Consider the following 24,585-nt stretch of genomic DNA (forward strand, 5'->3'; position numbering starts at 1 on the left):
ATATGATTGACATACAGCACTGTATAAGTTTAATGACTTGACATACACATATAGTTAACGCTTGAACAGTTTGGGGTTTAGGGGCGCCAACCCTCCACGCAGGGGAAAATCCACACATAACTTTACCGCTGGCCCTCCGTACCTGCAGTTCCACATCCATGGCTTCAATCGTGTAGTACTATAGTATGTACTTAGTGAAAAAAATCTGTGTATAAGTGGACCCGTGCGGTTCAAACCTGTGTTGTTCAAGAGTCAACTGTATTGCAAAGTGATGAATCTTAACTAACCTTACTGTGGAAATCCTTTTGCAATATACGCATGTGTTAGGTGTTTTTTTTTTATATTCCCATTTTATAGCTATAGAAATGAATATAAAGAGGTTAAGAAACTTTCCCCAAGTAGTTCAAGACAGAAGCAAGTTTGAACCCTGGCCAGCTGACCGTTGACCATTTAACCTCTGTGCTAATAGTGTGAGAAGGTAAGACTGACTGGTGCAGGGAGACCCCTTGACAGAAAGATCTGTCTTTAGCCAAGCTGAAATGGCTCTTTCTGACAGCATTTGTATTAACCATTTCGAAGACTTCCCCAAGTAGGCTCGGTGTGTTCCCAGCATTCTGCAATGGGACTTCCTCCCCACGCCCTACTATCACAAGTTAGGCCAGGCCCTGGCACTGGGCAGTGGCTGATAAGAGCCACCCAAGGGAGCTTCCAGATCACGCAGTTCCCATCTGGAAAACCCCTTTGCTCCAATTCATGCCAATGACAGATAGACCAAAACGATGAAAAGGTCTAGCCAAGCTTAAGTACACAGGATAAATTTCTTTCAGAACCACCAGAAAAACCACTTAGAAGCTGTGAGGAAGACAGACAAGAGTCATAACTTTAATACTGGGAACTGAGCCAAACTAAGGAAACATTTAGAACTCTTGAAAAATACAAAAATTTTGTCATTGAAATTAGACTGGACACTGGCTAAAAGTAAACTACCAAATTGGACGGTAGTATTGGGTACCCATCCAGAATGCCACACAAATATGACAATGTAATCAAGAGGAATGGTGGCTAGAATAAATGGTTCCAGCAGCTACATAATAGGAGTCAGAGTCACAGAAGAACAAGCAAAGAATAGTAGACAAGCAGTAGCTGAAGAGATCATCACTGAGAATGACGATTAATCAAAATAAACCTGGGTATATTGCCTGGTATATCACAGTAAAACTGTACAGTGTGAATGACAGACTGTGCACCAATTACTTGAAATTTAACAGCAGTTTAAAAAGTAGAAACCGAAAAAAAAATGGAGTAATTATCTTCAAAGACCTGAGGCAAAATAACAAACAGTTACACTACCACTTAACTCTGCAAGGTCTACCACCCACAGACCCTCACTAAAGGAAGAAAGAAACATGCAAGAACATAAAAGCTAAAACTACATAAGAATCCGCCTGCCAATGCAGGGGACACAGGTTCGAGCCCTGGTCTGGGAAGATCCCATATGCCGCAGAGCAACTAAGCCCATGTGCCACAACTACTGAGCCTGCACTCTAGAACCCAGGAGCTGCAACTACTGACCCTGCGAGCCACAACTACTGAAGCCCACACACCTAGAGCCCGTGCTGCGCAATAAGAGAAGCCACTGCAGTGAGAAGCCCACCCACAGCAACGAAGACCCAACGCAGCCAAATAAAAATAAATAAAGACTTGGCTTTTTAAAATTAATTTATTTATTTTTGGCTGTGTTGAGTCTTCTGCTGTGTGCGGGCTTTCTCTAGTTGTGGCGAGCAGGGGCCACTCCTCACCATGGTGCGTGGGCCTCTCACTGCAGTGGCCTCTCCTGTTGCAGAGCACAGGCTCTAGGTGCACGGGCTTCAGTAGTTGTGGCACTTGGGCTCAACAGCCATGGCTCACGGGCTTAGTTGTTCTGCGGCATGTGGTATCCTCCCAGACCAGGGCTCGAACCCGTGTCCCCTGCATTGGCAGGCAGATTCCCAACCACTGTGTCACCAGGGAAGTCCCAAGACTTGACCTTTTAAAAATAATAATAAAAATAATTCCTTTAGGGCTTCCCTGGTGGCGCAGTGGTTGAGAGTCCGCCTGCCGATGCAGGGGATACGGGTTCGTGCCCCGGTCCGGGAAGATCCCACATGCCGCAGAGCAACTAAGCCCGTGAGCCGTGGTCGCTGAGCCTGCGCGTCCTGAGCCTGTGCTCCGCAACGGTAGAGGCCACAACAGTGAGAGGCCCAGGTACCGCAAAAAATAATAACAATAAAAATTCCTTTAAATGTAAAATTTACCAAAGCATAGTCAAAATCATTCAGCAAACATGAATAAACCAATCACTATTACAGAAATTGACTCGGTAACCCTGTTCCTAAAGACACCAAGCCCAAGGATTATAAAGGTCAGTTTGACCAAACTTACAAGGGACAGATAATTCCTCTCTCATACCCATTGTTTCATGGATTCAAAAAATAGAAAATATAGGCAATTCAATGTTCATGGCTAGAATAATTCTGATATGAAAATGAGCATGGACTGTTCAAGAAAACAAAATTACAGACCAATCTGTTCAATGAACATAAATGTAAAAAATTCTAAATAAAATATTGCCACACTAACTCAGTAGCAGGTTAAACATAATAAAGCCCAACCAAGGAACTTTCATATTCTGTTGGTAAACTATAAACTGATACCACCATTCTAGAGAGCAAATTGAAAATAGCTAGAGGAGTTTAAGTACTCACTATATGCTATGACACAATTCCACTTCTAAATATGCACCCTGGGCCATCCTTTTGCACATGTATATACATAGACATGTACAAGAATGTTTGTACAAGAATGTTTGTTTCTTCATTGTTCTTAATAGCAAAAAAAAAAAAATCGGAAACAGCTTAAATGTTCATTAACAGGAAAATAAATAAATAGTGGCATATTCATACACTAGAACAGTTAAAATGAATAAACCAGAATGGCATTTATCAACAAAAATAAAGGTCCAAAGCCTAATTCAGAGGGATACCTATACATGATTGATAAAATTAAAAAGCATCCATTAACATGGATACATAAACATGTATATATAAAATACACAGAAGAATGAGGAACACAGTTTATTTTCAAGACTAACGAGAAGGCATTTGCAAGGGATACATGGGTGCTTGAATTGTATCTCTAAGGCTTAATCTTTCAATAAAATCTGAGGCAAATATGTGTAGAGGAAGAAAGAATAATTTTCCCTCTACCCTTCTAGGTTCTCAGCTTAGACACTCTTGTAATAAAAGACAGATTAATGCGAGAAAAACAAAAGTTTAATAAATACTTCCTATACACATGGGAGAGGCCAGGAAACTGAGTAACTTTCTGAAATGGCCCTGGCCACCACCTTAAATACCATCTCTAGCTAAAGACAAAAGAAGTTTTGAGGCTAGGGGAGGCCAGATATTGGAGTTGATAAAGATTTCCTAGAAATATAGAATTGTCCTTTTCTTCCAGGTACAGAGAGGGAGACACCCTTACAAATGGAGATTTCCCTTATAACTGTAAATGTCTCTTACAAAAAGATAACTTCTTTTCAGTTTCCAGAGCTCCTCCTCTGTCTGCTCTTTCTTAAAAATAACCAGCTCAAGATAATCCTTATGCCGGAGACTTATTTGGGGATGATATATTCTGCTCCCCTTTATATGGCATAAGATTAAAATTGATAAAGCTGGATGTCAAGTATATGAGATTTGTTGACTATGCACTTGAAATATTTCACAATAATTTAATTACTTTTTTTTAAACACCAGCACAAGATATTTCCCAAGAGGATCTCTGCTCTCCATGACCCTCTTAACCATTAGGTAGCTTACTAACCTTTCAAAATTGCCCTGTAAATAATCAGGCCTCAATGTGTAATATAATGACTGGTCGTTCGGCCCTCTTTCTCAGAGCACTGCATTCATCTGCCTTAAAAGACAGAACCTGTTCCTTTCACTCACCATTCAGCACTATTAACCCACCTAATGCATCTCTAGACCAGGTATCCTGGTAGTTACTGGTGATTTCTGTTGCTCTTGGGAAAGGAGTTAGTTAGCTACTAGAATCATTATGAAAAAAAGTGTTTCCCTTTTTAAAGTGCTTGAAGCAGAGGGAGAATGTCTTTCTTCCCTGGGTAGAAATCTAACATGAATGTTAATAGCTGTGTCAGCTTTCACAGTCCCCACCAAAGTGATTTAAAAAGTTAGCTAACTGCTTTCTTTTCAGGAACAGGGGCTAGGGTATTCAAACCACCCCTTCCCCTGAAAACAAATTAATGTGTGTGTGTATGTATGTATGTATTTAATATATGTATACATAAACATATATATGTATACACACATTATATATATATATATACACACACACACACACACACAAAGTATATGTGTATACATATGCTAAAGGTATGAAAAAGATGACAGGATAAAGACCAAAGCCTCTGGGAAAGTGGGTTTGTAGAGAAGCAAGCTGAGCCAAAGCCTCTGTTTTCTTCAGAGCGTTTGCAACCCTGCCCAAAATGAACTTTTTGGCAGACTTCATTGAGCATAAAGTTCAGAAATTAAAAGCCAGGCTGCTAAAGTGGGAGTCTAATAAGAGATCACATTAAATTAGGACCCCAAAGGCTCTACCTTCAGAGTAAAGGTATACCCAAAAGTGGACCTACCTGCACTCCCCTCCCCAGCAGGGACTGTAGGGATTGTTCCCACTGTGCTGAAGAGAGCAGGGAGAATCAGTAAAAAGGACTTATCCTGGGAAATGGACCATGGGCTGGCCTCACACAGATTTGCAGCCCAGATTCTTTGTACCCCCTGGGTGAGCCAAATTTTGACTTATGAATTCAGTTTAAAGTAACTGACAGTGCACAAGGATGTTGCAAAATACACATACACCCTCTCCAGGGAAAGTTTTCCTAAGCCTCAACGTATCCCCACTAATTTTCCAAGGCCAAGAAGCATCACATATTCAAAAATAAGGAAGCTCATTATCATACTAAGTGAAGTAAGCCAGACAGAGAAAGACAAATATATGATATCACTTATATCATAATTTTTTTTAAAGATACAAATTAACTTATTTACAAAACAGAAATAGACCCACAGACGTAGAAAACAAATTTATGGTTGCCAAAGTGGAAAGGGGTGGGGGAGGGGAGGGATAAAGTGGGGATTAACATACACACACAACTATATACAAAATAGATAACCAACAAGGACCTATAGGCAGCTATACTCAATTTTGTAATAACCTGTAAGGGAAAAGAATCTGAAAAAGAATATATATATATATATATATATATATATAAAAAACTGAATCACTGCAACTATACTTCAATTAAAATATATATAATAATAAACAGTAGACTTTAAGAAGATTTTTGCACTATATAACAACAGATTGCATTAAGAAGTTTCAATAACTCTCAAATGAGTAAGAAAAATAAAATTTTCGAAAACACACAAAAAAATAAATAATGGGGCTTCCCTGGTGGCGCAGCAGTTGGGAGTCTGCCTGCTGATGCAGGGGACACGGGTTCGTGCCTCGGTCCGGGAAGATCCCACATGCTGTGGAGCGGCTGGGCCCGTGAGCCATGGCCGCTGAGCCTGTGCGTCCAGAGCCTGTGTTCCACAACGGAGAGGCCACAACAGTGAGAGGCCCGCATACCGCAAAAAAAATAAATAAATAAATAATGAAGCTCAAAATGAAACAAGAATTCAATGAGGATCACAAGCACAAACATCAGTAACAAATATTTCAGGTATTGGAATTATCAGATAGAAATCATAGAAAAGGTTTGTTTGCTATGTTTAAAGAAGATTAAGCTTTAAAATATCTGCAAGAATTCTAAAAAAAATTAAAAAAAAAAATCTGCAAGAATTCTAGAAGATGTGGAAAAAAAAGACCAAATAAAACTCTTCGAAATTAAAAAATACAATAACTGTAATTTAAGTTTCAATGGCTGGATTAACAGCAGATTGGGCACAGCTGAGGGGAGAATTAGTGAAATGGTCAAATTATCCAGAATATAAAACAAAAGTAAAATGATGAAAATTATGGAACAGATATTGAGATATATAGAAGATATGGTGGTATCTTAAAAGATCTAACATACATTTGATTAGAGTCTCAGAAGGAAAGGAGGAGAAAATGAGACAGAGGCAATATTTGAAAAGATAGTGACTTGAGAATTTTGCAAAAGTAATGAAAGACATCAATCCACGAATTCAAGAAGATCAGCAAAACCCAAGCAAGATAAATTTTTTAAAAATCCACCCTTACAAGAAAACTATAGAACACTGAAGACGAAATAAAAATCGTAAAAGCAGCCACGTTATAAGAGACTTCCTTCTAAGGAATAACAGATAAAGAGTTGCTAACTTCTCAATAGCAACAACAGAAGCCAGAAGATAGTGAAATGCTATCTTAAATATACTACAAGAAAATAACTTCCCAACAAGATCAAAAATAGTTTTTAAGAATGAGAATGAAATAATGGATCAGAGAATGCATCACCAGCAGACTTTCACGAAAGGATATTCTAAAGGATGTACAGCCATCCCTCAGTACCCACAGGGGATTTGTTCCAGGACCCAATGCAAATACCAAAATCTGTGGATGCTCAAGTCCGATAATCAGTTCTCCGTATCTGTGGATTCAACCAATCACAGATCAGGTAATACTGTAGTATTTGTTGAGAAAAATCTACATGTAAGTGGACCGGCACAGTTCAAACCCATGTTGTTCAAAGGTCAACTCTATTTAAAGTATAAGGAAAGACACCCCAATGTTCATGGCAGCACTGTTTACAATAGCCAAGACATGGAAGCACACTAAATGTCCATCGACAGAGGAATAGATAAAGAAGATGTGGTACGTATATACAATGGAATATTACTCGGCCATTAAAAAGAATGAAATAATGCCATTTGCAACAACATGGATGGACCTGTAGATTATATACTAAGTGAAGTAAGTCAGAGAAAGATGAATATCAATCATATGATATCACTTCTATGCAGAATCTTTAAAAATGACACAAATGAACTTATTTACAAAACAGAAACACTCACAGACTTAGAGAACAAACTTATGGTTACCAGGGGGAAAGGAGGGTGAGAGGGATAGATTGGAATTGACATGTACACACTACTATATTTAAAATAGATAACCAACAAGGACCTACTGTATATAGCACAGGGAACTCTGCTCAATATTCTGTAGTAACCTAAATGGGAAAAGAATTTGAAAAAGAAGAGATACTTGTATATGTATAACTGAATCACTTTGCTGTACACCTGAAACTAACACACCATTGTTAACCAACTACACTCTAATATAAAATTTTTTTAAAAAGTATAAGGAAAGAAAGCTCAGATGGAAAGTCCAAAATGCAAGAGGGAATGAAGGCATAAAAAGTGTCAAGCATGTAAGTAAATCTTAATGAATACTGACCATATGACACTGTAATAACGACTTATGTGATTTAAAAAGATGATAGAATTTAAATACACAGTAGCAATGAGATATGAGTCAGGAGGGAGGTAAACAAAGTTAATGTGTTCTAAAGTTAATGTATTCAGGAGGAGGGAAACATAGAAACTTTATACCACAGTAAGTTAAAACTGCTTATTAGCATTTATTGAGTAATCACTAAGGAATGGAAATGAAATATATAACTTTCAAACTAGTAGACAGGGAAATGAAATTATAAGGAATCGTCAGTAAGTTTAAAAGAGGACAAGAATTGGAAGGAAAGCAGCATAAAACAGGCAGGGCAAAATGAGATCAGACTACAGAAGACTGCACTGCTTTGGAAATGAATAACTAACAGCCACATGTGGAAAAAATGAATTCATCACACAAACATAATACTGAGGAAAAAAGACAAAAGTCACATCAAGTATGATTAATTTTTAAAAACAGACTATTAGGAGAGAAACATAGGTAGTAAAACTAAAGAATATCATGAAAATTATCACCAAAGTCAAGGTGATTTAGGGGTTTCCGGGGTATGTGTGTTCAAATTCTGGGTGGTAGCAGTATAGGTGTTTACTTTATCATAAGCCATTAAATGACACACTTTTTAAAATTGTTTATAGGTATGTGGCATTTCCAAAAAAAGAAGTTTAAAACAAGTTAAAGTAGCGTGACTGCATTCCCCCCTAATCTAAGCTATCCCTTCAACAGTGTTTACTTCTTTCCTTCCACAGACCATCATCCACGGGCTTGTTCTCGCAGGCAGCTTCCTGATGTACTTTGTGGTATCCCTAGTGTACAACGCCACCTGCGTCACCTGCAACAGTCCCATCAACCCCTACTGGGTGATGGAAGGCCAGCTCTCGGACCCCACTTTCTACCTCGTCTGCTTCCTCACACCGGTCGTGGCTCTTCTCCCAAGGTTTGAACAGGGGGTGCTATTTTCTTCCTAGAACTACCACTCTCCCCTCAATCAGCCATTTTCATAGCCCAAGAGTCAGGAGTTTGACTCCAGCTGGGATGCTTGAGGCTACTGTTTCAAAGATAGGGAGCTAGGACAGAAAGAATAATGAACTTGGAGGCAAATAGCACGGACTCTGGTCCCAGCTCAGCCACAGAGCAGCAAAGTCACCAAATCTGGCACAACCTCTGTTATACCACCTGTAAAATGAGAGTACTAATTCCTACCCTCCTGCCATACAAACTTTGTTGTGTAAAAAGAATCATTTGGAAAAGCTCTATAGTCCTTTACTCCTTAGCCCAGGAGTCTCACTCTCAAATGCCTACAGGGACAGGTAAGCAACAGCAGCAAACCAGGTGAGGTACAGACAGACATTAGGAGAAGGAACTTCTAAGCTTCAGCCTATCACTGCCACAAGGAAAGATCAAGACCAGCATTTCAGAGCTTTAGCTTTTTCCCAGAAATTCAAATTTTGCATGAAATAGCCAACTTTTTAATACTACTCAAATTTGTTAAAACACACACCCTGCATTTGCCAAATAAGTCATTCATGCAGAGGGACTATTTCTAACATTTCCAGCCTAAATCCTCTACATTCGCCTTTTCCCGAAAAACAGCAACAACGCCTGGCGTGTCCTTAGAACTTACTCTTGACACATGCTTTTCTATCTAGCTCCTCCATTTGTGCAAAAACTGCCTTTTGCAAAATCACCTAGAAATTAGGCAAAGCGGTGGTTGTAGTCCTACTTGCTCATGGAACAGCTTAAGTCCTACGAGGGACCAGAATGTGTCCTCCAGCCCACCGCAAGTCACAGTGGGAGCTGAGTTCTCCCCACTCGGAGGCCAGCGTTCTGTTCTCCATCCCACGCTCTCTATAGTCAGAGCATTCGGTGAACTTAACGATGCTGTACCCAGAGGCAAGACTCAGCCTCTCTCCATCCTTAGGATCTCGTCTGCTCTGAACGTTGAAATTCAGCTACTTTATCGTTATAAGCCACAGTCAAGAAGCCATTGCAACATTGTGTAGAACTTTTTCTAATAGGCAGAGAGCCAATAGCATGCTTTGCTTCCTTTAGTAAGTTTGGAAGCTTGCTTAACCTAGTTTGGGCTCCATTTCTTCTTCATAAGCCACCTCAGAACCTTGACATCTGATGCAGGGTTTAGAGGCTGAAGATACCAATATGACAAACACTACTGTGAACTCAGCAAACGGCTGAGTATGCACTGTGGACGTAGCCTCCCTGCTTGGCCCCTACTGGCCTCTACAGCCTCATCCCCCTGCTCCCAAAGCTCAAACTTTGGGCTCCACATCACCAAGCTTCTTGGACTTCCCTAAAGGCTCCCTGCCCTCTCCCCTTCCTGCCTGTGTTCATGCTGTCCCTTCTATTCAAAATGCCCTTCGTTACCAGACCGCCTCACCCTTTGACATCATTTCAGGCATGAGCAATTCCAGAACCCTTGCATGACCTCACCTACCTCCCTCAGGCTGAAACAGATCCCCCTTGCTCCTGTGTTCCCATGACCTGGGTCTATCTGTCACTACTCCCTTTAGCCACATCATCTGTTTTATCTGTTTGTCTTGGTCTGACCATTAACTCCGGGAAGGAAGGTGTCTCCTTATCATTATATAACCCACAGCTAGCAGAGTTCTTGTCATGTAGGCTGCCCTCAGAGATAAATGAGAAAAAGATGCTAAAGAAACAGAAAGATGAATAAAACAGAACTCTTGCTCTCCAGAAGTCTACAGCCCAGTGGACAATTCAGACAGAAGTTTGATCGTAATACAGGTGAAAGTAACTAGTATTAAAACAGGGCCCTGGGACTGAAGAGTGGGAAGCAATTAAGCACAAGCCTCAGAGGACATTATTTCCCACCCACCCCCTTTCTCAGCCCAACCCCTTGGGAGACGGAGCCTGGGAGAGACCGTGAAGGTCCTGCCCTCATTGGAAAAAGGCATCAGATATGTGGGTTAAATATTTTTGTCCACGCTTTTGGGGTTAAACATGGTTATGATCACCTCTGACCGAGGACTGACCTCCTCTGTTCTGTGTCTTATCTGGGGTATGGAAAGAGCAAATCAACAGCCGAGGATTCTTGTCCCACCCTTGGTTAGAAGACACATTTGGAGCCAGAGGCTGCCAGCTTGATGAGGGCTGTTGAAAAGTGTGAACGTTCTTGGAAAAGACAAACACTCAACGTTACAGCTTGTTAAACAAATGAGGGACAACTTAGGGAAAAGCAGGCAAATATTTTCTTGCCAGTTACCACAGTGCACAAGTTAAATCCCTGCTTATTCTATATTATCATCATAAACTTGAATTACTGTTTAATTCTGTTGCCTAAGAAAGGCAAAGAGATTTCCTTTGACAGAGAAAGGATTATTTTAATAGCTCCAGGGACTGTTGACTTGTAACCTTAGAACAATTAATTTTTGTTACAGAAATCTACATGATAGAATGTTTGCTATAGAAAACCCTATTTGTTCACTTAAAGATGTAAGCTGTACTTATAATAAGATTGATTTCACTCACCAAGCTTGTGATAATTAGCCACTAACCGTGACCTCACTTATCTCGGTCTAATTACTTCAACCAGTATAAAGGAACTATGGATTCTCTTAAACTAAGAGAAAGTAAGTTTCTTTTGTTTTATCTCTTAAATAACTAACACACAAACTTTAAAACACAATGCAGCATCGTAATTCGCTACAACAGAGCCCTTGGACACTCTTCATTTAGCTTCAGTAACACAGAACTCTCTTGGTTTTTCTCCTACTTCTTCTTTGTTTCTTTTGCTGGTTCATGTCTTTGACATGGTGTATTGTCAAGCCTTTGTCCTAGGTTCTTTTGTCTTCTCACTTTAATTCTTTCCATAAACATAGCAACCACTATTGTGAAGTTAAATATCATTTTTCACAAATGAATCTATTAAACTCCCAGCCCAGATCCTTCTCCGGAATCCCAGATACATCTTTCTAAGCGACCTATGCCTCACCAGCACTGGGCCTGCTACATCTGAGGAAAGTGGGAGACATCTGTAATTTAATTCGCTATCTACTTTCTGTCACCACCACCATCCCAGAAACCTGGCTCTCTTCCCGAGTTCCTTTCATCCACTGTGACCACTTAGGATCAAGGCAGGCCCCTGAGACTTATCCTTGATACCACCCACCACATGCCCCTCTCTCGCCCATCACCAAGACCCGACAATTTTATCTGCTAACCTATTTCTCAGTAGGTATTTCCATCTGCTATTTCCATTTCTACAGCCACCACCATGGATAGGTTATAAGACTTTCATTCCGAATTACTTCAATAGTCTCCTACTGGGTTTTACTCTAATCCATTATCATTGTGTCAAAGTGTAATCGTGTCATGTTCATAACGTTCCAAGGCCTTTACAATAATGCAAAAAACCCAAAACATTCCCCATGGTCCTTGCCTGCTCTGACCCTGCCAACCCCTCTGTGTCCTAGTCCCTCACTCTTGCCCTCACTCTCCACACTGCAGCCATTGAGCCCAGGATTTGCTTCCCACCCCCTCTTTGCCTGGCTTCCTCCTATGCATCCCTCTGTCCTCACCTTTAATGTTTCCTCCTCAAGGAAGAGCTCTTGCACCAGATCACGTGTTTGACACTCTCACTGCTCCTGAGGCTTCCAACTCTGTTCCTGTGCTTCCTGACAGCAAGATTCCTGTCAGTCTGGTTCCCAGCTTAATAATCCCCTGGGGCTTGGCCCACTGTAGGAACTTGCCAGGTATATGTTCACTAAATGGACAGAGAGGGAAATTGGTAACTTGGGGGAATGTTTAAACTGAGAAAATTCCAGTTTCCCGCAAGAAGAGTCTTTCCTGAAACACATATGTGATGGTCACCTGCACTGCCGCCCTGGGTGAGATGAGAGAGAATGGGGAGAAGTTTCTGATTCCGTGGGATCTACTGTGGTCTTCAGAAACCCCTGCTCACTTTAGATCATCCTGAATCTTTTAGACATAATAGAAGGATGGGAGCCTCTCTGCTTATAAGGCTTTAGAAATTAAAAAAAAAAAACATTTAAGGATTATTTTTGGAAAAGACCTTAGATGTCCTCTGGCCCAACTGGATTACGTTTTAGATAAACTGACACCCAGAGAGGGGGTATGAGCTGCCCAGCATCACAAGATGGTATATGCTTCTACCACAGATCACATAGTTTTAGTTACCTTCTTACCTAAACCTGGAACAGGAAAATATTCTAGGCACATATAGAGACCCCCGATTCCAGAGTCCACTACAGGCTACAGGAAGCTTGGCAGGGGAAAGGAACCTTGAGTTAACCATCAAGGAGATCTATCAACTTCTCGGGAGACCTGAGGAAACCCATCTCATCACTTGGGACCTCAGTATCTTCATCTGGAAAATAGTGATAATACACTGATGCTGTGAAGCTAGCATAGCCTGTGGATACAAGAAAAGGACGTATTGGGAAACTACTTTAAAATTATTAAGTTCCACAAAGAGTTGACATTCCAAAGCAAGAAAATCTGCCTAAATTAGAACAGCTCAGAAATAGAATGGACTGCCTCATGCATGGTAGATGAGAGAAAAGCCTCAGAGTCCACAGCACTTGGTCTTCACCACAGCTTGACCACTGTGTGGCTCTGGACAAACCATTCAGTCTCTCAGTGCCTCAGTTTCCATGTCTGTACATAGCGGGAAACAAACGTACCAACCACGTGGGATGTGGGGGAGAATAATATGAGTTAATAATATGTAAAGCACTTAGAATAATCCTGCTACCTAACAAATGTTAGCTGTTATATTTTGTTGTTGAACTCCCCAGTACCAGAGGCGTACAAGCATAGATTTGATCCATCAGTCAAGAGAGTGGCAAAGATGACCTTTCCCGAATAAATGCTGGAGAGCGTGTGGCGAAAAGGGAACCCTCTTGCACTGTTGGTGGGAATGTAGATTGATAGAGCCACTATGGAGAACAGTATGGAGGTTCCTTCAAAAACTAAAAATAGAACTACCATATGACCCAGCAATCTCACTATTGGGCATATACCCTGAGAAAACCATAATTCAGTAAGAGTCATGTACCACAATGTTCATTGCAGCACTATTTACAATAGCCAGGACATGGAAGCAACCTAAGTGTCCATAGACAAATGAATGGATAAAGAAGATGTGGCACATATATACAATGGAGTATTACTCAGCCATAAAAAGAAACGAAATTGAGTTATTTGTAGTGAGATGGATGGACCTAGAGACTGCCATACAGAGTGAAGTAAGTCAGAAAGAGAAAAACAAATACCGTATGCTAACACATACATATGGAATCTAAAAAAAAGGTTCTGAAGAACCTAGCGGCAGGACAGGAATAAAGATGCAGACGCAGAGAATGAACTTGAGGACACAGGGAGGGAGAAGGGTAAGCTGGGACGAAGTGAGAGAGTGGCATGGACTTATATACACTACCAAATGTAAAACAGATAGCTAGTGGGAAGCAGCCGCATAGCACAGGGAGATCAGTCGGTGCTCTGTGACCACCTGGAGGGGTGGGATAGGAGGGTGGGAGGGAGGGAGACGCAAGAGGGAGGGGATATGGGGATATATGTATATGTATAGCTGATTCACTTTGTCATACAGCAGAAACTAACACACCATTGTAAGGCAAATATACTCCAATAAAGATGTTAAAAATAAATAAATGAAAAATTAAAAAAAATTTTTAAGTGCCATCATTACGAACTAAGAGGTGGTACAAGCATTTATGAGAAGGAAGTTCAATCAAATAAGACTTCCCCAAGGAAGCACCCCATGATTCACGCAGTCATTAAAGGCCAATACATGGTAACCTTTTCTTTATAGTAACTAACATTAAATTACCATTGTTTGGGGAAAAAAAAGATGATCTTTCCCTGGGCAGGGAGTTGGATTCTAAGGACCCTTTCAATGCTGAAATTCAGAAGTCAGACGTCAGAAAATATCTTTATTCTATTATTTCCCACCAGGTACTTTCTCCTGGCTCTACAAGGCACATATGGGAAGTCTCTGATCTTAAAAGCTCAGAAAATTGACAAACTCCCCATGGACAAAAGAGAGCTGGAAATCCGGAGTTGGAGAAGCCGACAGAGGCCTGCCACTGTCCCTGGAGAGGCCCAGCCCACCCACCGTCCAGGGCCACCTGCCCCAGAACCGAGCTTCAGAGCCAGCACCCCAAAGAGCTCGAGCCCTGTGGAGTGCAAGTACAAAGAGGACTGGGTGCTGCCCGGAGAGAGATCCAATGGAGACCACATAAGGGATGACCCATGCTCACGGGACTCCTGGGCTAAATTCTCATCTGGGGAGCACCTTCTCCTGGAGCCTCGTAGGATGATGGCGTCCGGAGCCTACTCAAGTGGACAGACTAAGTCGAACCGGCCCTTCAGCCGGGGCAGCCATCGCCGATCCCAGAGTTCAGTGACCATATGAGGGGCCTGCAGAGATCTGCACAAACTCAGAGGAGGCCGCCTAATCACTGGCTTAATTAACCACGACTCTTCCTCTTCATGAAGGGAAGAATGTGCCCGTCTTATCCTCTTCTCCCCACCAGGCTTGACTTCCTTAGAGGAAGTGCTGGCCCCAAGGGGTCTGACAAAAAAGGACTGGAAACCAGTCGACCTCTAGTTTTCTCCTGCTGCCAGGCAGCACTTCTTGCAAAAGGTTTTCTATAAGGAGGCTATATTTCTATTGCATTGAGCGTTTTTCATTTTTTAACCCAGAGACATTCTTTGACCCTCTAGATAAGTACAGCCTACAACCCAATGCAACTGGGCCATCAGTTTCCCAGATGCCAAGAAGTGTGTAGCGAGCCAGCCAATATCTCAAGATCTGGAAGTTTCTGGGCTTGTCAAACCATCACCTCACCCCTCGGTGTCAAGAGTTCAAGTTTCAGAAGAGTCTCATACACACAAGTGCCTCATCTCAAATGTACTGCAGGGATGGTCATATCGGGGTTAACATCCCTTCCAGAGTTGGGTCTGCTCTAAACCAAAGAAAATCACACCTAAAGATTAAAATCAGATATGTGTGTGTGTGTGTTTTGGGTTTTTTTTTTGGCGGTACGCGGGCCTCTCACCGTTGTGGCCTCTCCCGTTGCGGAGCACAGGCTCCGGACGCGCAGGCTCTCAGCAGCCATGGCTCACGGGCCCAGCCGCTCCACGGCATGTGGGATCTTCCCGGACTGGGGCACGAACCCGTGTCCCCTGCATCGGCAGGCGGACTCTCAACCACTGCGCCACCAGGGAAGCCCTAAAATCAAATTTGAACTCAGAGCCACAGACACTTCTGAGGGTCATAAGGCCGCAGCTAGTTTAAGAGGCAGAAAGAACATAAGCATGTGAAAATGAATGGACATAAGCACGTGAAGCAGAAACTCCACGCTTCAGCTAATAGGCTACATGTCCCACAGTCTGGGGAATCTACCAAGAGGGCATGGGCAACACTCTTCTTTTAAAGATATTTACTTTATTTATTTTTAAATAAAAGTACAAATATGCCCCACTTTTCAAGTTTGACTTAAGCCATTTGACTTCTACCAAAGACCTACATTGGTACCTGTTGTTGCTAACCGGAAGAAATCCAAAGAGTTGCATTTCTTTCTGCTTTTACCCTCCAAAAAAGGTGAAAAGTGAAAATAGCATTCAGCATTTATTTTGCAGCCAGCGGTTATAGAGCACTGAGCACTGAGTGGCACCACCCAACTCCTTCCCCAGGAACTCCACTCAGCATCTCAGAATCAAACCGCCATAGCTTTGAACTGTGTCTAAGCAGCTGTGCTTTATCTGGATCTATCCATTTTGTGCATCCATTAGCAAGATGTGTCCTAAGGTAATTGCTTCTTTGTTTACACCATTTCAGCTTACGAAAATTTTTATACTAACGCTCTACTTTCAGATAGCAGGGGAAGCCTGTACCCATTCCTCATTCAACTCTCAGAAAAGGAAAGCTCCAAGATCAGACCTTTACACAGCTGCACCCAAAACAGACGACCCGCATGACAGAGCAACTCTGAGCCCAAACAACAACATCTGAAAGAGTAGGACCAGTGTCAAACCCCATTTATTAAGCTTATCCCAGAATATCACAGGCTTCAGTTGAATTAGGGAGAGCCAGAGGAAGTCTCACTTCACAGGGAAAAGAAGGATTACATAGACTTCTTATCCCTAGAGGTCATAAATGCCAAAAATGCAAACGAGCTCAAAACAGTGTTGGAATAAAAGAATGGATGATAGGATTCTAATACACTGTCAAGAGAAGTGAGGTCTACCGTGGGCAAGGATAGCCTGTCCCTAGTCTTTTAAGGTGAGCCAGGGAGGACTACTGAACCCTCCCGCCTTAAGGTGGTGCCCATTTATGTCAGGCAAAAAGTACAAGGGTGGGAACAAGTGTGGCAAGTTACAGCCACCCCATGAATTGACTTATCACTTGAGTAATTTCTCAGCAGAAGTACCCAAAAAGAGCTCAACAATCAAGCTGGCACATGGCAGACTGAGCTGGTCCTCTGACCATCCTGCTGGCAAACCTTAACTGGAAGGGCCATTTGGGACATGGCCCAAATATACTGGATCTCTTTCACTGACTTTGCCACATAATGATGCCAGCACTGACCAGCTGGTGGGTCTTCAGGGGAATCCTTCATGAGGATTGCTAGAGGAGGAGCAGGTAAACACATCAGGCAAAGTAGTAATCATATAAAATTGTCCCAAATGAGGGGATTGAGCCAAAGCTTGGATCTCAGGGTCCTTCCTTTCCCCCGTATGATTCCTGCTCACTCCTGAAAGCCAGATGAGACAGGTAGGATGTTTCAGAAGAGAACAGAGTAGTGGGAAGAACACTGGCCTCAGGAGATGGGGGTGGCAGTCTTGTCTCTGCCCCGTATTCTCTAGGAGCTAGGAGCACTGATGTAGCATGCTTCACCTGCAAATTAGGTTAGAACTGCCCTACCGGGCTTCCCTGGTGGCGCAGTGATTGAGAGTCCGCCTGCCGATGCAGGGGACATGGGTTCGTGCCCCGGTCTGGGAAGATCCCACATGCTGCGGAGGGGCTGGGCCCGTGAGCCATGGCCGCTGAGCCTGCGCGTCCGGAGCCTGTGCTCCACAATGGGAGAGGCCACAACAGTTAGAGGCCCGCGTACCACAAAAAAAAAAAAAAAAAAAAAAGACAGAACTGCCCTACCTCCCAGGCTTGGCATAAAGATCAAGTCAAAATTACACGGGGCTGTTAAAACCCTTTGAAAGCTGCAACACCCTTGATAATAACACAGGGATTTTTATTCCAGAGCTAAGAGGAAGCGAGGTCATGGGAAGTTGAGAAAATATCGGCCCCGTGTACCTAAACACCAAAGCACACCCAACATTCTCGTGCTGCTCTCTTTCTTGCATGACCAACCATCCCAGTTTGCCTGGGCTTTTCCCAGTTTTAGCACTGAAAGCCCCACATCCTGGGAAACTCCTTAGTCCTGGGCCAACCAGGCCAACTGGTCACCTACTCTTGCCCTCTTTTGTTAAAGCAAACCAACAGTGACCATCCAAGTACCATCTTAGGGGAAAAGGTTATAACAACTATTTCTCTGCAATGTAATGCTAATGACTGTACTTAATACATTTTTATATGTTCATGATGTTTTACAGATTGACTGGAAATGTACTGTCCTTTATTAGAAGGAAAAAATAAACATGGTTTTCCATTGTTGCCTGCAGTCTGAGTACTACTGTCCATCCATCCTTCTTTACATTCACTCATTTATTCATCTATTCATCCACCCGTCCATCCATTTATCTATCCAATAAACTTCTGTTAAGCCTCTACTAGGTGCCTGACAATGTGCTTGGGGCTGTGAGGGACTCAATCTCTTTCTAAAGAAGCCCATAGCCTTGTTGGGCATAGGATATCAGGAACATAATTGATCCAACAAAGAGTGTGACAAAAACCTAAACGGCTGTAAGAATGAGAAGCAGCACACATGGTCTCCTCTCTCTGAAACTCCAACCTGGATACTCCCCTGTTCTTGGAAACCAGACACCAACCTCAAACTCATATTGACTAGATGCCTCTTTTCATCCACTCATTCAGCAAATACCAAGTGAGTGCCTGCTGTGCACGGCACCGTGGTGGGCAGCAAGGATAAAAGCCCAGCTCCTGCCCTCAAGGGACTTGAAATCTAGAAGGGGAGACAGACAACATTCAAGGAAATCAATAAATGTGATGATCAGAGACAATGAAAGGAAGCAAAAATGGAGAGGAAGGGAGGAGGGAGATTCAGAGAAGACCTCTCCAAGGAGAAGAAGTTTCAGCTGAGACCGCAACCATGAAAACAAGACAGCAGGGAAGGACAATTTCAAACGGAGAGAATTAAGTATGAAAGCCCTGAAAAAGGAAGAGTTTGGTATATTTAAAAGAAGAAGACAACGGAGGGGGAGAAGAAGGAGGAGGAAAGAAGGAACAAGGAAAAAAGAAGAATAAGAAGAAAGGAGGTCGGTGGAACTAGAATGCAATAAGCAAGAGGAAGTGCCCCATGATGATGTTAGTAGTAACGACTGTATTTGCTTCACATGTGCTAGGCGCTGATCTAAGTTCCCATTATTATGTAAACCTCACCGCCACCTTTCAAGGTAGGTACAGCAGTCCCCCTTATTCTAGGAGATTATGCGCCAAGACCCCCAGTAAATACCTGAAACCACAGATAGTACCAAACCCTATATACACTATGTTTTTTCCTATACATACATACCTATGATAAAATTTATAAATTAGGCACAGTAAGAGAATATGCAAAATTGCTGGCATCACTACTGTTGTATTTGGGGGCCATTATTAAGTGAAGTAAGAGTGACTTGGACAGAAGACAAGACCCTCTGTCACTTGGTCCCTACCTGCCCCAGGACTGCAATACCAGGACCATCGATCTGATAACTGAGACTAGAGCACTACTAAGTGAGTAATGGGGGTCGCATATACTGCTCGGATATGCTGGAGAAAGGGATGATTCATGTCCCAGGTGGGAAGGCACAAGATTTCATCAAACTACGCACAAAATCATGCAATTTAAAACTTACAAATTCTTTCTAGAATTTTCCATTTGGTATTTTGGGGCCATGGTTGACCACAGGTAACTGAAACTGTAGAAAGCAAAATCATGGATAAGGAGAGACTACTGTACTATTATTCTCCCCTATTTCAGTCAGCTTCAGCAACATAACAAACCACTTCCAAAATAATTCATGTACTCACAATGCTGTGAGTGGGCAATTTGGGCTGGATGGCTGGGATCTCCTTCCACGTGGCCTCACATCCTCAATGGCATCAGCGGGGCTTGTCACATGGCAGCAATGTCCTGAAAGAACAGAAGTTGCAAAGCCTCTTGACACCTAGGCTCAGAGCTCACACATTATTGCCACCCATTCCTATGGAAGCAAGTCACAAGGCCAGCTCAGTTTCAGGGGGGTGGGAAAGTATACTCCACCTTTAGTGGGGGAAGTTGCAAAGAAATTTGAGATCCTATGTAACCTACCCCATCCCATTCACAGAGGGAGAAACTGAGGCAGAGAAATGTTCCATAAACATGGCACAGTAACACAATTAACAATTGGGGAGACGCCATTCCAATCCCAGGAGTCTGAAACCACAGCCCATACTCTTAGCCACAGAGCTCCACAACTGTGAGATGGCACTGGAAGGGTAGGTAGGGACCAAGTGACAGAGGGTCTTGTCTTCTGGACATTCTCTTGAGAGACAAAGTAGTGCGGTCCTTAGCAAGCCTGGACTCCATCCCCCCTCTGTCACAGACTGGCAATGTGACCTGGGGAGAGACCACACCGTGTTCAGCTGGGTTGTTCACCCAGACAGAAGCTTCAGTAAGTAAGAAAGATACCAGCACCTAAGGGGAATTTGTGCCTGCATGGCCCTAAAATAGCTCCCCTGAGCTGATCACCCAGCCAGAACTCTCCATTCTGCACAGAGAGCCCCCAGAAGAAATCAATCACATAGGAGTGAATTCTTCCAGGTAACCAGCGAACAGGTCCCCAAGGCACCTGGGACCCAGGAAGGGATGAAGGAAGTGGGACTGTGATCAGGGGCAGCCCCCCGAGCAGGCAGGCCTTGTGAGGGCACTAGGAGAAGACAGCACCCAGCCTGGACTTCAGGCTGCCAGCAGTGAGGATTCGGGCATTTTCAGATGGGAGCCAGATTGGGAGCCTTTTTGTTCCAAGGTGTGCTGGTGCCACCTAGCATCTAGCATCGGCGGAGGAGCTGCCACACCTGAGGATTCCTCCTGCAGCTGGAGCAGGAATAACAAGGCGCAGGGGAAGCCGAGCCAGGAGTTGGAGGCCAAGTTTCAACTCTGGCCCCGCCCACAGTTTCTGCTCTGACTCTGGACAAATCCCTTCCCCGGGGTTTCAACCTCAAACTGAGATTCACTCAGATTCCCCAAACACTCAGGGTGGGAATTGGCCTGGTTCTAATATTCTGTGATTCTAAAAGCTCTTTTGGGGAGGCTAGTTACAGTGGGGGAAGGACCTCTGGTAAACCAATGTACTGTTCGCGCAGTTGTTTGATTCTTGCGCGTGCGCAATGCGCACACCACACACACGAACGATCCCATAAGGGAGGGAGCGCGTGGTCTTGTTCTCTGATGTGTTCCCAGCGCCCTGCCCATGTCAGAGCTCAGCAATATGGTGACTCTTGCTGTTGAAGAAAATCATAGATGGGGGCTGGTTTCAGAGAGAGTAGAGAAGGCAGGAGGGCAGCAACCCTATTTGGGAAGATAATGCACCCGGGGAGGCGCCACGTTGCCTTTCTGAGATCAGTAGGTATTAAGGAATTACAAACACCTCAGAAGGGGACAGGACAGCCGGCATTTCCAGCTGTCAGGAGGGAGCTGGAGCCAGGACGCCTCTCCCTCACACACTGTCAGCTGACTCCAGGTGCAAAGGGGTGGACGAATAGGAAATTCACTCTCCTATAATCTCTGTCAATACCTCCACACCCCTCCGGAAACATGGCTGGCTTGCTGTGTAAATAAAACACCAAGCCCAGCTCCAATACCATGCACATCACCGCCCCTACCCCCCTCCTCTGACCCCAAATTTAAACAGCCACCATCTCTCCCCTGACTCCCAGGCTATCGGAGGAGCCAGCCCCTCACCGATCAGGGCTGGAGGAAGGTAAGCTCAGGCACAACAAAGCCCCAGACCACCTGGGAGGCACAGTATCCTCAGAGCCTGTTCTCAGACCCCAGTGCAGCAAAGGGAGGCTGCCTGACAGACACTTGACTGAACTTTGAGAAAAAGTGTTCTTTCCTCCGTGTCTTGAGCCCTTCCTACCCCAGCTCTCTTATGTTCCCACAGGTTGAGGTGGGAGATATTCCTTAAGATGCTGATGACAAAACTGAGATGAGACATAAGTGGCTGTGCGCAGGGTCACCCAGTAATTTGGAGTTAGAGCAGAGATTGGAATTGGAGTCTCCTGACACCCCCCAAGGAGGTCTCTTCAACCATCTCATCAGCTAGAGATGAACTGGCAGTCCCTTCCAGCTCTGCTTGCACATTTAAAAATGAGAAGATTAACCCAAAAGGGTAAAATTTTAAAATATCAGGCCACACGGCAGGTGAGCCAGCATAGATCTGTTTGACTATGAAATTCATATCAGCCTGTTTGCAAAAGGGCAGCCTCGGGGGTGAAGGATGGGGCTATACTAGTAAGAAGTCACCTCTCGGGGACTTCCCTGGTGGCGCATGTCAAGAATCCACCTGCTAGGGGCTTCCCTGGTGGCCCAGTGGTTGAGAATCTGCCTGCCGGTGCAGGGGGCGCGGGTTCGTGCCCTGGTCCGGGAGGATCCCATGTGCCGCAGAGTGGCTGGGCCCGTGAGCCATGGCCGCTGGGCCTGCATGTCCGGAGCCTGTGCTCCTCAACGGGAGAGGCCACAGCAGTGAGAGGCCCGCGTACCGAAAAAAAAAAAAAAAAAAAAAAAGAATCCACCTGCTAATGCAGGGGACACGGGTTCGAGCCCTGGTCCAGGAAGATCCCACATGCCACGGAGCAACTAAGCCCACGAGCCACAACTACTGAGCCTGCACATGTGCCACAACTACTGAAGCCCACACGCCTAGAGCCTGTGCTCCGTGACAAGAGAAGCCACTGCAATGAGGAGCCCACGCACTGCAACGAAGTGTAGCCCCCCACTCGCCGTAAGAGAAAGCCCACATGCAGCAATGAAGACCCAACACAGCCAAAACTTAATTAATTTTTTTTTTTAAAGTCACCTTGGAGTTCTCTGGTCTGCAGAGGCAGAACAGAAATCTGAAGCTCCCCTAGCTGCTTCTTCTGAACCTCCAATCTTGCCTTTAAGACAACTCACCGTCCCTCCCCCCACACACACACACACGAAAAAGCAGCATTTATCCCTTTTACTGGATGCAAAAGACAAAAGTGTGAAGAGCAGCACACGTTTGCTTTCCCCATTTGTAACAGACTAGTATGTTGGACAGTGAGGGTTCTCTTTCAAGAAGGGAATACAGAAACCCTGAGAGCTTAACGATTGCTAGGCTTCTAGCCAAGTCCTCCTCTTTTTAAGGAGCAAGAAACCAGACAAGGGATAAAAGGCCCAAAGAGGGGATGTGAACTTGCCGGAGGTTGAGGGTCACCTCTGCTACCTTCAATTGCCCCAGCTGGCCAGAGGACAGAGATTTAGAAGATCTGTTCCATGTTGAAAATGGAGGGGCTTCCCTGGTGGCACAGTGGTTAAGAATCCGCCTGCCAATGCAGGGGACACGGGTTCGAGCCCTGGTCCGGGAAGACCTCACATGCTGCGGAGCAACTAAGCCCGTGCACCACAACAACTACTGAGCCTGCATGCCACAACTACTGAAGCCTGCACGCCTAGAGCCTGTGCTCCGCAACAAGAGAAGCCACCACAATGAGAAGCCCACGCACCGCAGGGAAGAGTAGCCCCTGCTCACTGCAACTAGAGAAAGCCCGCACGCAGCAATGAAGACCCAATGCAGCCAAAAGTAAATAAATAAAATAAATATATATATATATATTTAAAAAAAAGAAAAAAGAAAATGGAATCTCTGAGGTACCCTCAATAAGTGCTTTTACCAAATGGGCCCATGGATACCCTTCCAAGCAGGACCTCATGTCACCCTCCTGGCCTCACTATTGGCTCAGGATAAACCAGAGGATGTCATTCAAACCACGGTCTTAATGAACATCATGATCTAATGTGAGACCCCACCTTGGTAATTCATCTATTTTAGGAGGTCTTGGGGTCCTTCATCCCGAAGATAAAGCAGGCAGGGTGGCAGGCCACAGTGAGGATATCGACATCTTTGGCCAAAAGACCCTTTCTTTAGAAGACCCTTGCTTCACCCCTTGGACATGACTGCCTACATATCAGGCAGCTCTTTTACAAATAGGAAATATCAATATACACCCTTTTTTTTGTTCCCTGAAAATGATAATGTATTTTTCCACTTGGCTTCCTTGTCCCATTTTATAGATGGGTAAACTGAGGCTTGATACCTTTCCCAAAAGTCAACAGGCAATTATGTGGCTAAGAGCCAAGATTCAACATCGAGGAGCCCAACTTCAGGGCCCAAAATATTAACCTCTAGGTTACACTCCTTCCACAATGCAGTGAAAAGACACCTGACTGAATTAAGAGTCAGGAGATCTGATTCCCAGATCTGCAAATTTCTTATTGTGGGACTTTTTCCTCTCTCACTCTTCTCTATATGTAAAATGAAGAGGCTGGCCTGGAGACGACTAAGGCCACCACATTTTTCTGAATTCATGATTCTCCTCTGTAAGAACACATACTCAGTTGACTCCTAAATGCCCTTGAAGCTTCCACTCAAGCTATCAGTAAGAAATCTTTTTTTCAGTAGATGTGTTTGAAACCAGACTAATCAGCTTTTCAAAAGGATAATTAAAGCCACTACTAAGTCAACTGAAAACCTGCTGGCTGGCTAAGCACTAGCAAACCACAAACATAGTTGGAGGGTGGGGGGTGGGCAGGGAGAGTAAGCAGGTGGCAGGGAAGGAATCTGAAGGATATTAAGATAACACCCGGGCTTCCCTGGTGGTTCAGTGGTTAAGAATCC

The 24,585-nt window shown here is 43.8% G+C and overlaps 1 protein-coding gene and 1 long non-coding RNA gene across 11 annotated transcripts in view; one reads left to right on the top strand and one right to left on the bottom strand.

The window, feature by feature from the left end:
• Positions 1 to 18,175, top strand: part of ATP10B (ATPase phospholipid transporting 10B (putative)) — a 369,516-nt gene extending 351,341 nt beyond the window's left edge. Inside the window, exons 24-25 of the mRNA XM_067732943.1 lie at positions 8,232 to 8,419; positions 14,455 to 18,175. Coding sequence (XP_067589044.1) covers positions 8,232 to 8,419; positions 14,455 to 14,914 — 648 coding nt within the window. The 3' untranslated portion in view covers positions 14,915 to 18,175. The remainder of the gene's footprint in view (positions 1 to 8,231; positions 8,420 to 14,454) is intronic.
• The window catches only part of LOC137222151 (uncharacterized), a 169,897-nt gene that overhangs the window by 35,583 nt on the left and 109,729 nt on the right, over positions 1 to 24,585 (bottom strand). For all 10 annotated transcript variants that reach the window (XR_010942353.1, XR_010942357.1, XR_010942358.1 and 7 more), the window contains one exon: positions 19,715 to 19,817. This is a non-coding gene — a long non-coding RNA (uncharacterized lncRNA). The remainder of the gene's footprint in view (positions 1 to 19,714; positions 19,818 to 24,585) is intronic.

The sequence above is a fragment of the Pseudorca crassidens genome, chromosome 3, assembly GCF_039906515.1.
Source record: "Pseudorca crassidens isolate mPseCra1 chromosome 3, mPseCra1.hap1, whole genome shotgun sequence".
NCBI lineage: Eukaryota > Metazoa > Chordata > Mammalia > Artiodactyla > Delphinidae > Pseudorca > Pseudorca crassidens.